The sequence below is a fragment of the Aotus nancymaae genome, unplaced genomic scaffold (genome assembly GCF_030222135.1).
Source record: "Aotus nancymaae isolate 86718 unplaced genomic scaffold, 86718_ANA_hifiasm-v0.15.2.pri h1tg000036l, whole genome shotgun sequence".
NCBI classification, from domain to species: Eukaryota; Metazoa; Chordata; class Mammalia; order Primates; family Aotidae; genus Aotus; species Aotus nancymaae.
Window position 1 is genome coordinate 68,658,960 of NW_026988450.1, and position 13,268 is coordinate 68,672,227.

The window sequence follows — 13,268 nt, forward strand, 5'->3', positions numbered from 1 at the left end:
GGTTAGGAATGGTAATTAAATATATAACTTGTGATACTTTATTTTCTCTGCTATTTTTTTCATATTGTAATTTAGTTTCTAAAAACGAGACCCATAAAAACTTCCCAGAGTGAGAGGCTTTTTGTTTTTTTGGTTTGTTTGCTCTTTGTTTTTTACCCTTTCTAAGAAATACATTAAGCTTCGTAATGAATTCTTCCTGTTAATTTGAAAAGACTAACAATTTAATCTCATGCATGCACTTGTAAGCTATGCAAGGTAAAATAATAATAATATTTACTTTGGGTTGTCTCTAGATAATTTTTCCTTTCCTAGTTTCTTTCATTTCACACTGTTTATTTTTGAAATACTTGGACACCTAGATGAAGGGAAAAAAAGATCAAAAGTCTTAAACTCTCTGACCCAGTTAAACAAACCTGTAGTAAAAATAAAAAATATTGATAAATTTGGTGGTGCTTATTTACTGTGCAAAACTATTTTTTCTTTCTCTCTCTCTCTTTTGATATACAGAAGAAACTATTGTAGAATTCTTTAAACGTCAAATTCCTTTGGAGAATTTTAATTAAATAGCGTATGTGCATACTTGATTTGTAGCCACCTTCTCAAAGACACACCTGAGGGTTATTTGAAAATTTATATCAGTGTTTTATGAAGTGTTACTGTGATACAAATGTAATGTGTTATAACTGGAGACAGAAAGTGGACTACATGTAAATTTAGATGATGAAACTAAGGCAGACAGGCAGATGCAGGTCTGTATCAAAGTTCAAGGGTCTTGAAATCGCATGGACCAAATGACGTCTTAAAATAATAATGTATAGCACAGAAAGACAGATAGCTAAGACATATTATGAAAGCAAGAAAGGAAATGTGTCAAAATAAGAGAAATACCAAATTGTCCTTAACTCTAAAGGCGGATTAAATTTACACGAAGAAATAAGCTTGTGTATTGAAGTTGGACAATAGTGTATGCATATGTTATACACTGTGTGTTATAACGTTGTAGACCAAAGTTCAGCTAAATATATGTAAAACAAGGGGAATTTAATTTACATTTCCAGTTGAGGTAAATGAAGTATTTATATACTTTCTAGATATAATTAAATATATCAAATATTTCTAGGTTAAAAAACCTTTGAATTCTTAGAAATAAAACCACAGTACTTGTCAAATATTTTGTAAGGTTTGACTTTCAACTCTGCTTTAGAATAGGGAGGAGCGGCAGTGACATTGTTTGACATTTTGTTGTCAGGGTAGGAAGGCCTCTCATTTATTTTAAAAGGCTGATCAGGATTTCAGAATTTTCTAGAGCCTACATGTAAAAATCTGTAGCTATAACCTGAATTCTGGGTTGCAGGAATATGTCTGAGTAAAATTACTCAAAGTGTGGCTCAGTCTCCTAAACAATAAGTTCAGATATTAAGATTAACATTTTAAAAGCATTGATTGTTATTCGATATTACCGCAATAATCCAAGAACAGGATCACTTTTCTAACCATTTGGTTTTATTGTATTTTACAAATACTGGTCTGCAATGGATAGGAATTAAAATGACACCACCACTACCAACAGCTAGTCCTTCACCACAGAGAGTTTGAGAATCACTGCCTAGAGCTGAACTTCATAAATGGGAACACAGCAAGATGCAGGGATTCCTGTTTCTACTGCAGGAACAGCTGTTTGGATGTGGTCCAGGTTGCTCTGAAAAGCTCTGGGTGATATTAGAGCCAGACATGAAACTGCATTTCTGAAAAAAAAGTAAAAGCATGAAGCTCGCTGGTTATATTTGCATCCCACTTAACCATGAGCATTTTTTTACCAAATTGTTTTATAAATGAAACCAGCGTCTGCTCTGACCTGCAGCATTTGTTTTTAGTGGGAGCACATTTTTTTACTTTGTCCAAACAAGCAGAGGCCAAGCAAGAGGAACTTTGCATACCCAAGGGGAGACTGTTTTCTACCCTTGTGAATAAGTATCAATAGGGTAAAAAGGTTCAAGTGGTACAGTCCTGTGGAGTAGAGGAGAAAGGCCGGACAAAATTCTTGGGGTTTCAGTATGGCTCTTTTCTCAATAGTTACATAGGCCTCAGTATTCTCATCTGTAAAAGGAATGTGATGATACCCCTTGCTTCAAAAGGTGGTAGTGAAGATTAAGTGAAGTATAGATTGAGAATTCCTAATCCTAAAATTCAAAATCTGAAATGCTCCAAAGTCCAAAGCGTTTTGAGTACTGACATGATACTACAAGTGGAAAATTTTACAGAGAAGTAATTAACACAAACTTTGTTTTATGCACAAAATCATTAAAAATATTACATAAAATTATCTTCAGATCATGTATATGAAGTTTATATGAAATATAAATGAATATTGTGTTTAGACTTGGATCTAATACCCAAGATACCTCATTATGCAACTACAAATATTTCCTAATCTAACAAAAATCTCAAATCCAAAACACTTCTGGTCTCAAGCATTTCTGATAAGGGTTACTCAATCTGCATATACTATATTAGAATGCTTAGAGCAGCACCTGGCACACAATAATTGCCAGGTAAGGGAGGCCTATTACTATAAATCACAGCATCTACTTCCTGGCAAGCTAGTGAGTCTTCCAAAACAGTCATGCTGTTTTTTAATAGTCCACATGCTAAATTTAATTGGTTAGTCCCAAGGCCATGTGCTTCTCAATTTGAGAGAAGATTATTTAACATCAACATGGGTGGTTTGCTAGATGGACAGATTGAAATGAATGCCCAGGCTCTGCTCCAGAGGGGTTACATTGAAGAGAAACCCCCTGAGGGAAGCTATGATGATAGAGTAATACAAGTCAGGGCAACCCCAATTCTTCTTTTACACGTTCTTAGTGCCGGGGTCGTCTAACTCACTCTGGAATAAAGCAGAGCTCCTTCTTAAATATCTCCTTCTCAGGACCCCAAGTCCACACATCAATTCAGACCTGTACATTTCAATGGCCCTTTCCTATGAGGATCAAAATCATATTAATCTGGTATAAAATCACCTAATTCAGATTTCCTTGTTTCATATTTAAAATATTACTTTTAAGAGCTTAGCAATATCTTAGCAACAGCTGCTTCTGAGTTCAACTCGAGGCTTTCTAGGGCTTATTCCATGATTTATAGGTTTCTTTCTTCATCCAGAAGAAGACAGGATCGCCCTTTGCCTGCTGGCATTTTACCCAGCACTTGAATCGGAAAGTAACTCCAGCTGTCCTGGTCTTGTGACTCCCTTAAACCCGTTTGAGTCAGTTCTTACATCCTAGCACTTTTCCAGCCGCGATTAAGTTCTTTAAATGGCCCGGTGATGGGCCAGCTTCTCACTCCTGGAACACAGACAGAAAGTTTTGTGGTTTCAGCACTGAGAACTTTTCTGGTCCATACAATTCTTTTGAGGTGGCAGACTTTGCACAGCGGCCACATGGTGCCTTGCACTCACACTTGTGTGATGACCCCACTACTGCATTTTTTTGGGGGGAAGCCTTTTAGACCCAGAGTGATGGTGATTCTAGATTGAGGGAGACAGCTCCTTTCAGAAATAAAAAAGTTGTAGCATTTTTTAGCGTTGCTGGTAAATATGCTTCAACTCAAGAAAACTTGGCTTTGATGTGTGGTTCTGTTGCTCTTGGCTAGGATCCATCCTTTCTAACTGAAAGAAGAAAATGTTGGGATCTGATTATCTCTGAAGGAGGAAAGAATGGAAGGCTGACTTTGCAAAAGGATACTTAAGTAAAATAAAACATGATAAGCAGCAGGCTTGATTATAGAATGAACTCTCCCAATCCATAAACACCTGCTATCTAAACAGGCCATTATTCTCTTTTCTGGATACTTTACAAATGCCAAGAAGATGTTGAGAGAATATTCCTTAGAGCTTAAGAGCTTCAAATTTAAACCTTCTGTAGTAATTGATTACAAACTAAGGGTTACTATGATGGGAATTTCAGGGAGAAACGCTTTTGCATGAATGCCCTTTCTTTTCTCCTCACTCTCAAAGCACATCTCTTTGCTTTTGATTATTTCAAAATGCCTAAAGTCATGCTCCATTAGCAAATCAGTGGAAGCAGGGGTCTCTCTAAGACCACGGTCCTTTGCTTTTTTGTTCAGGTTATGGTGCCTGGAAGCCAGAACAATCTCCTTCTGAAGTCTCTGCTTCCTGATACTGAATACAAAGTCACAGTGACTCCCATCTACACAGATGGAGAAGGCGTCAGTGTCTCTGCCCCTGGAAAAACCTGTAAGTCGAAGCTTTCTCCGTTTGGATATAATCCAACTCACTAATTGGAAATGCTTGTCCCCTGCAGTGCACCCTGAAAGATACAGTAGATTATAGTGAAGAAACAAAAAGATTTGGAAACAGTAAATCTGTCTGCATCCTGTCTTTACACACACAAGCTATGTGACTTTGAGCAAATGGCTTAAGTGTTCTGGGCTGCAGTTTCCTTTTCTGTGGAAGTGAAGATGTGAAAAACCACTACATCTTTCTCTTCCAGTATTTAATTGATCAAGATCCTGTTGATTGATCAAAATGTATTCTACATGCCTAATTTCCCTTCATCTAACAGGTGCACTCTAGTCCAAACCACACTTTCTCTTTTATTTTTATTTTATTTATCTATTTTTATTTCCATGGGTTTTTGGGGAACAGGTAGTATTTGGTTACATGGGTAAGTTCTTTCATGGTGATTTGTGAGATTTTGGTGCACCCTTCACCCGAGCAATATACACTGGACCCAATTTGTAGTCTTTTACCCCTCATCCCCTTCCCACCCTTTCCCTGGAGTCCCCAGAGTCCACTGCCATATCCTTTTTATGCCTTTATCTTCATAGTTTAGCTCCCAGTTATGAGTGAGAACATATGATGTTTGGTTTTCCACTTCTGAGTTACTTCACTTAAAGTAAGTCTCCAATCCCATCCAGGTTGCTGCAAATGCCATTAATTCATTCCCTCTTATGCAAGCCACACTCTTTCTTCTCCAGATGAGTGTACTAGCCCCCTGTCAAGTCTTCCTGCTTCCACTCATGCCCTCCCCTGTTCTTCTCATAACAGCTTGAGAAAGTTTTCAGCAGATAAATAATCTGCACCTCTGTTTTAAGCCTCCAAATGGCTTCTCACTGTACCCAGGATAAAATCCTATGCCCTTCCTATGCCTTACAAAGATCGTTCTAACACCTGGAACCTGATGATCTCTTTGATCTCCCCTCCTAGCCATTTCCCCAGCCATACCCACAGCCATACCTCCCATCCTGCTCTCCGTGGGACTCTTCGAAGTTGTTCCTGCCTTAGGCCCCATGCTCTAGTGTTTCCTTCTACATGGAATATGCTTTCCCAGATGTTTGCATGTCAGAACTTTTCTGGTCATCCTGATCTAAGCTCATTGTCACCTCCTCAGACTTTCCTGGCTACCCGATGCAAAATAGCCCCCACTGTCTATGATATTGTCCTTTTTTGTTTGTTGCTTTGGGTCATATCATGGCAGTAATTACTTTCTGGTATTTTCTTAATTATTCCTGTATTTGCTCACTGTCTGTCCCCGATTCCTGGAAGGCAAGCATCGTGAGAACCTGGGGCCTCATCAGTACTGTTCACTTCCGTGTGCCAAGCTCCTATAGTGCGGGGTGGCACAGGGGAGGCATCAGGCAACACTTGTTTAAGATGGATTGGCCATAGTTGTCAAATGAGAAAGATGCATTTGACCCTTGGTTAAAATACAGAGTCTTCATTTTCTTCATTATTGATGTGATTGTCTATACTTGCATAAAGACTGCTCTAGACCTAATGGCTTAAAACAGTGACCATTTTTTAAAAATCACATCTCACAATTGTGTGGGTCAGGAAACTAGGCAGGACTTGCTGGGAAATTCTACTCCACATGGGATTGATTAGTGTCACCTGGTGGTATTCACTTGAGGTCTGGGCTGGTCTGGAGGGTACAGTGCAACTTTACCCACATGCCTGGCATCTTGGTGGGGGTGGTGAGCAGGCTGGACCCAGCTGTGTCTGTCTGTCTGTCTGTCTGTCTGTCTCTGTCTGTCTGTCTCTGTCTGTCTGTCTCTCTCTCTCTCTGTCCATTAGTCTTAAAGCTTCTCCATGTGGTCTTTCCAGCAGAGCAGTCATATTTCTTACATGACAGCTCAGGACTGTAACAGCAGAAGTTCCAAGAGGCAGAAAATGAAATCTCTAGTGTCACTTCTGCTGCAGTCTATTTATCGTTTAAGGTAGTGATAGAACCTACCCAGATTTAAAGAAACAGTCATCGCCCCACCTGTCAATGGAAGGAGTGTCGAAAACTCTGTGACCACCTTTATCCATCATAATTACCAAATAGTGACATGTGGCTAGTTTCAAAATGGTGTCAAGGGCTGAATTCTGTACCTGGGCACCTAAGTGTGATGTTTTCAACTAAGTCTGTGCAAATCATTAAAATTCTGAAGCCCGGAGTCCTGATTCTGCTCAGCTGGGTAAATAGGTATCATCTCCTCATTTAACAGTGCTGACATCTCTCCCTCCTGTGGCATGTGCCTCCACCCAGACTCCCACCAAGCCTGCACAGTTTGCTAAAGGTCTCCCAGAGTATTGTGAGCTCTTGGAGCTGCTATAGTTTTTTTCCCCAGGGGACATGAAGACAGAGAGAAGGAAAACAAGAGCGGAGCTATAGGGAGATTTCAAACTTTTCACTCTACCTTTACCAATATATTGGCATCTTGATTTGGTCTATGCATTGGAATTTCTAGCATATGTTGGTATGTTGCTGCTAATAAATGTTTGAAAACCAAAACCACAGATTTAAGCAACAATTAAAGAAAACATCAAGTAGTATTTACCTATCAAGGTAAATACTTGCTATTATTTATTTATCTTTAAATAAAAATATTTCAAGATTATTACTATGGAGATAGCGCTTGAATCTTGTTACAGAAATGCTGTTACATCCTAACAGTCTCTATATGGTCAAATTATTTTGAAGTGTTAGTGGATGATCTAAGCAGTAATTAAGCAGTGGCCAACACAACTAAGTTTTATCAACAACAAAATGATAATGACAAAATGTATAAACATTTACAATAGTCATCCGTATAAATGACTGTCATGTTTTGATAAAAAATGGATAAGCAATAATATAAAACATCAAACAATATAGGATATATGAAGATGAAAGCAAAAAAAATTAGAATTTTACCTCTGAGAATAATCAGCATTAACATTGTATGAACATGCCCCCAATATTGCTGTTCACATATGCTTAGTATACAGAGTGGCACGGAGACAGACATTTCTAATAAACACGATTCAATCTGATTATACTTAAAATTGAAACTGATGAAAAGGGAACCCAAATAACATTGAAAAACTTCTAAATTTCAGTTAAAAGTGTTTTGTCACAAGAGCAATTATTTTCCATGTATTTAATATTGAAGGCCGGGTGCGGTGGCTCATGCTTGTAATCCCAGCACTTTGGGAGGCCAAGGTGGCCAGATCACGAGGTCAGGAGACTGAGACCATCCTGGCTAACATGGTGAAACCCCGTTTCTACTAAAAATACAAAATATTAGCCAGGTGTGGTGGCCACGCCTGTAGTTCCAGCTACTCAGGAGGCTGAGGCAGGAGAATTGCTTGAACCCAGGAGAAGGAGGTTGTAGTGAGCTGAGATTAAACCACTGGGCTCCAGCCTGGGTGACAGAAAGAGACTCTGCTCGAAAAGAAAGAAAAAAAAAAAGAAAAAACAACCACAGATTCTCAAAGGCCATTGTGTGTTTCAGTGCACTTTCACTTTTAAATATTTTTAATTTTGTTGGACGATATCTTAGATTTTGGTGACAGTAGTATAGGACATAAGGAAGGAAATTACACTGAATCCCTGTTTTTCCTTTTCTTTTCTTCTCAGTGCCATCCTCGGGGCCCCAGAACTTGCGGGTGTCTGAGGAATGGTATAACCGGTTGCGCATTACGTGGGACCCCCCATCTTCCCCAGTGAAGGGCTATAGAATTGTCTACAAACCTGTCAGTGGTAAGTAGTGCTTTGTAAATAATATTGATACTATGAGTAGTCACTTAAAATGTCTTTTAAGATAAATTGTTTTCTTATAACACTTTATGTTTGCTTGTATTTTTTAAAAAGTAGGGAGAACCTCTTGCTTGTTTTAGAAAAATAAAGTGTTTTAGTATGGTTAGTGATAGGGTAGATGTTATCAGGATGATGAAACTATGACATCACATAAAAAACTATTGGGCACATCAGTTAGAAGAATATATATTGGGTGTATAACTGATCTAATCATACCCCAGACCAGGAACCAACCTAAGGAACCTTGACTTTATAGGAATAGGAAGCTTTAAGTTCAGTGAAGATATAAGTTCTAAACATTTGGAATCTCTAATTTCAAAGTTCTCTTCTACCTCTTATTTTTTGGATTAGTTGGAAAAATTTCATTTACCAACTTCTTAGTCTCCCCAGTTTGGAAACCATATGGGGGAGAAAAAACTCATTACAGTAGTAAAATACTTTTCCACCAGTCTCTTAGCCACCTCCATAAAGGGATCCCACTCACTTCTACCTCCCACATCATTGTATCCTGAAGGCATGAGAATGATCCACGTAGAAAGCAATCATACCCTTGGTCTGTTTGCCTGTGAAGAGGAGCCCGTGTGCACCAGCACCTCTTACGCTACCATCTCCCCATTCTTAGCAATCTCACGAAGTTTAAACAGGAGACTAAAATCAGCATTATCTGTCTGGTTATTAGGGTCTTCTCAGTTTCCTAGACCTGGGCCTGCAGTACTCTAGTTGTTCAGCAGAAAAGGCATCTCCAATCATTTTTCTTAGTTTGGTAGGAAAATCATGGTGGCTCATGCCTGTAATCTCAGCCCTTTGGGAGGCTGAAGAGGGTGGATTGCTTGAGACCAGCCCTGGCAACATGGCAAGACCCAGTCTCTACAAAAAATGCAAAAATTAGTCAGGTGTGGTGGCGTGCACCCATAGTCCCAGCTACCTGGGAGGTCGAGGTGGGAGGATCGCCTGAGCCCAGTAAGTCAAGGCTTCAGTGAGTTGCAATCATACTACTGCACCCCAGCCTGAGCAACAGAGCAAGACCCTGTCTCAAATAATAATAATAATAAAGCATAAATACTTTCTGCCTTCAAAAACTCCATTAGTCTCAGTCTTTTATCTGAGATGCAGTTCTTGCCCCGTATCAATTTTCAGGCTTTTCTATTCTGTCCAATTATCCAGGTGCTATTGTCTTCAGGCCCAAAAGACAAATGTTCCCACCTCCAGTTTCTCCAGACAAACATCCTTATAAACCAGGAAAATAAAATAGTAAGAATAGAACGTGGATGCACTAGCCTGCTCCAGGCTCATTGTTTGGGACCCATCCCCAGTGTTTTTGTCTATTTGCCTGAAGAGACATGTGTTTGCTTGAAGGCCTGAAGCACGTGTTAATTTGCAAGACAGTCTTGCTTAATTTGTTCTTTGGATCATTTTACAAATACCGATCAGGCTTTCTAAGCACAAAAAGCTTTGTTTTAGGCCAGTGGTTCTCATGTTGATGTCATTTGCCCCCCAATAGAGACATTTTTGATTGTTATAACTGGCAAGAGAGGACTTGCTCCTGGAATCTAATGGGTACTGCCAAACATCCTACAGTTGACAGTACTCTTCTGCCCCAGAATAAAGAATTGTTCAGTCCCAAATACTGATAGTGCTGAGGCTGAGAAATCCTGTTCTAGGCCAAGAGGGAGAAATATACATGTATGGTCATTTGCATCATATGCATGGAGCATGGGAAAATCGCTATTGAGTTAACACGTACCTAGAGAAGCATAAATGTATTGTTGGAAGGGGGCTTCTGGAGGAGAGTGATGAGTATTTTGAGAATTTGTAACTAACTTAAAGCTCTTAAAGAATGAGCATGTATGGGAGGAGGCAGGAGGTAAATAAATTTGTATAGGTTTTAGCAAGGAATGCGTTTAATGCTTCATTAAAGACTCCACTAGATTGAAAAAGAGGTGAAAACATAAAGGCCTGAAAATGCTAGCTAAGCAAGGGCCTTGGAATAAGAGCATTATCTGTCTGGTATTAAACATCCTAAAAGGAGCAGATAAAACTGCAGTGGTAACATTGATGCTGGTTGACCAAGTGGCAAGGTATGGCCTGGTCTCCAGGATAAAATTTGCTATGACTGTTGGTTACCTTAGAAGGAGCAATTGAGAATTCTTTCTTTCTTTCTTTCTTTCTTTCTTCTTTCTTTCTTTCTTTCTCTTTCTTTCTTTCTTTCTTTTCTTTCTTTTCTTTTCTTTATTTTTTGAGATGTCATTTTGCTCTTATTGCCCAGGCTGGAGTGCAAGGGAGTGACCTCAGCTCACTGCAACCTCCACCTTCTGGGTTCAAGCAATTCTCCTGCCTCAGCCTCCAGAGTAGCTGGAATTACAGGCATGCTCCATTGCACCCAGATCATTTTGTACTTTTAATAGAGATGGGGTTTCTCCATTTTGGTCAGGCTGATCTTGAAATCCTGAACTCTTGACCTCAGGTGATCCACCTGCCTCGACCTCCCAAAGCACCAGGATTACAGATGTGAGCTGCCATGCCCAGCTGAGAATTATTTCTTTAATTGGACAAATTCCTCAATTGCCTATTACAACATAGTACGTAACCATATAGCAGATGGTAGACTGTGAGGTGGACCAACTTCTTTGAATAAGCACAAGGATAAAACTATATTTGGGGAAAGGACGAGGTCCCTAAAAATAACCTTTAGCACAGCAGTTTTTAGAGCTAGATGAGACCAGATTCAAACCTCAACCCTGCTGTCTGCTTGCTATATAACCCTAAGCAACTGAAAAGCAGTTGAGTGAGTACAATTTGACTAAGAGTGCCTCTATTTTTCCATATTTTGTTGTACCTAAAATATATACTCTTTATTCTTTAGTTCCTGGCCCAACACTGGAAACGTTTGTGGGAGCTGACATTAACACCATTCTTATCACAAACCTCCTCAGCGGAATGGACTACAATGTGAAGATATTTGCCTCGCAGTCCTCAGGCTTCAGCGATGCCCTGACAGGCATGGTGAAAACATGTAAGAGTCATGTCCAGTGACCTCAGCCACACGTGGGGTTTTGCTGCTTTGTTTTCACCGTAACTTGTCATTCAACCCCCGCTTCCATTTGGTCGTTCATTTTTCCTTTGCTCCATGTTGCCCTTTCTGGATGGTGTTTCATGGAAAGAAAGGTGTGCTGTTTATTCCGGGTAGTTCAAAGTCCTGGTTGGCAGGCGGGATGTCAGTACCTTGCCTTGAAATACACTTGATGACTGCAGATCGGATTTCCTTCTGGAAAGTCTGTGTTGGCATTTTTCAAATGAGGTGAAAATTTCCAAACAGCCTGTAGCCCGAGATGGCCAATGTCAAAAGTTGGAGCAGGAAGTTTGTCTTTTCTCAGAGCGGTCACTCCACCCCCTTGCACATGCACACACGCCATGCATCAAAAGTACATGCCACGCCCCTCTAAGGACTTCCTTCTCTAGCCTTTTAAGGGTTTTCATGTGTCTGCACACCATCTGGGACTTCTCATTGGCATACACCACTCCCAGACGCCCAGGCAGTAATGCAATGTTTTCCAAATTCCAGCACGTATGTTCCATATTCCTGAAGTTTGTTATATCTCTGCATGATCTGTTTAATATATTTATTTGGATTGACTTACAGTTTTTGACCTAAATCCTTTTCAAAATCCATGTAATTACCCTAAACTGCAGATCAGTATTTTTATTAACATATTAAAAAATATTTTCTCCTCTACTAGCTTTTTAGTTAGATATTTCAAATTTTTATAGATATCCTAGAGATTTCAATATGAATCCTTAGCTTATTCCAGTCTACCTTAAATTACTGCTTTTTTTTTTTTTTTTTTTTTTTTGAGACTGAGTTTAGCTATGTTGCCAGGCTACAGTGTAACCTTTCTCTCGAGTTCAAGCCATTCTCCTGTCTCAGCCTCTCGAGTAGCTGGGATTACAAGCACGTACCACTATGCCCAGCTAATTTTTGTATTTTTAGTAGAGATGAGGTTTTACCGTGTTGGCCAGGATGGTCTCGATTTCCTGACCTCGTGATCTGCCCACCTCGGCCTCCCAAAGTGCTGAGATTACAGTTGTGAGCCACCACGCCTGGCCAAATTACTGCTTTTATGGCTTAAGAATTTTTAACAGTGTACAGTACCTTCTTCCTCTTTGCTACTGTTTTTCTATCTATTTTGTAATTCTGTTATAAACTCCCTAAGGTATTATGGTGGTTGTTTCAAATACCCACTGTTCTTTCATTTTTTCTAGCTTTATTGAGGCATAATTGCCAAACAAAAATTGTATGTATTCAAGGTGTAGATACATAGATCTGCAATCTTCAATGTGATGATCTATGTTTATAATGTGTAATGACCACAATCAAATTATTTTTTTGAAGTATACATTTTATTTTCTTTTTTGATAGTCATATGACATCTTTATTATTTTTTATTTATTTAAAAAATTTCAATAGCCTTTGGGATGTAAGTAGTTTTTGGTTACATGGATAAATTCTATAGTGTTGAATTCTGAGATTTTAGTGCACCCATCACTGGTGCACTGTATACTGTACCCAATACATAGTCTTCCATCCCTCACCTCGCTTCCAAATCTCCCCCTCAAATCTCCAAATTCCATTATATCACTCAAGATTTTTAGTCACATTTTAAAACACACATTCAAGATAACACATAAATGACGCAAATAAAAGTGGTTTGGCTGTGTGCTCATCAGAATAATCCTGAGTGCAATCAACAGCACATGCCCTGCTCTTGAGATTGTATTCACGATACTATCAAAAGAATAAGCCTCAAATCTGCTGCTTGTTAGTGTGGCCTTGGGAAAATTGCTTAACTTTCCTCAGCCCAGGCTTTTTCAATTCTAAAATGAAGATAATAATAACCATCTTTCAGGCTAATTGTGAGGATTACAGAAAAATGTATGTAACATGCTTATAATGTGGCAAATATTCAGTGAAACACCACTGTTATTATTGTAATGATTGGGCTTTATGCACTTGGCCTATATCTTACCCTCATCCCTAATAAATAATTAATCTAATCAATGCTGTCAGTCAAGAGTGGGCTATATATTAATTCAGATCCCAACATTTCCCAATTACATATAGGGCCAGCCCTGTTATAGAGGAGGCGTCCTGAATTCTCTGTCATGGAATACTTTGAGACCTTAAAGGCT

General features: G+C 39.2%; 1 protein-coding gene across 10 annotated transcripts in view; it reads left to right on the forward strand.

Moving 5' to 3' along the window:
- The window catches only part of COL14A1 (collagen type XIV alpha 1 chain), a 302,227-nt gene that overhangs the window by 162,764 nt on the left and 126,195 nt on the right, over window positions 1-13,268 (forward strand). For all 10 annotated transcript variants that reach the window (XM_012466432.2, XM_064384550.1, XM_064384551.1 and 7 more), the window contains 3 exons: window positions 4,123-4,252; window positions 7,902-8,024; window positions 10,945-11,094. In XM_012466432.2, the coding sequence (XP_012321855.2) occupies window positions 4,123-4,252; window positions 7,902-8,024; window positions 10,945-11,094 (403 nt within the window). The remainder of the gene's footprint in view (window positions 1-4,122; window positions 4,253-7,901; window positions 8,025-10,944; window positions 11,095-13,268) is intronic.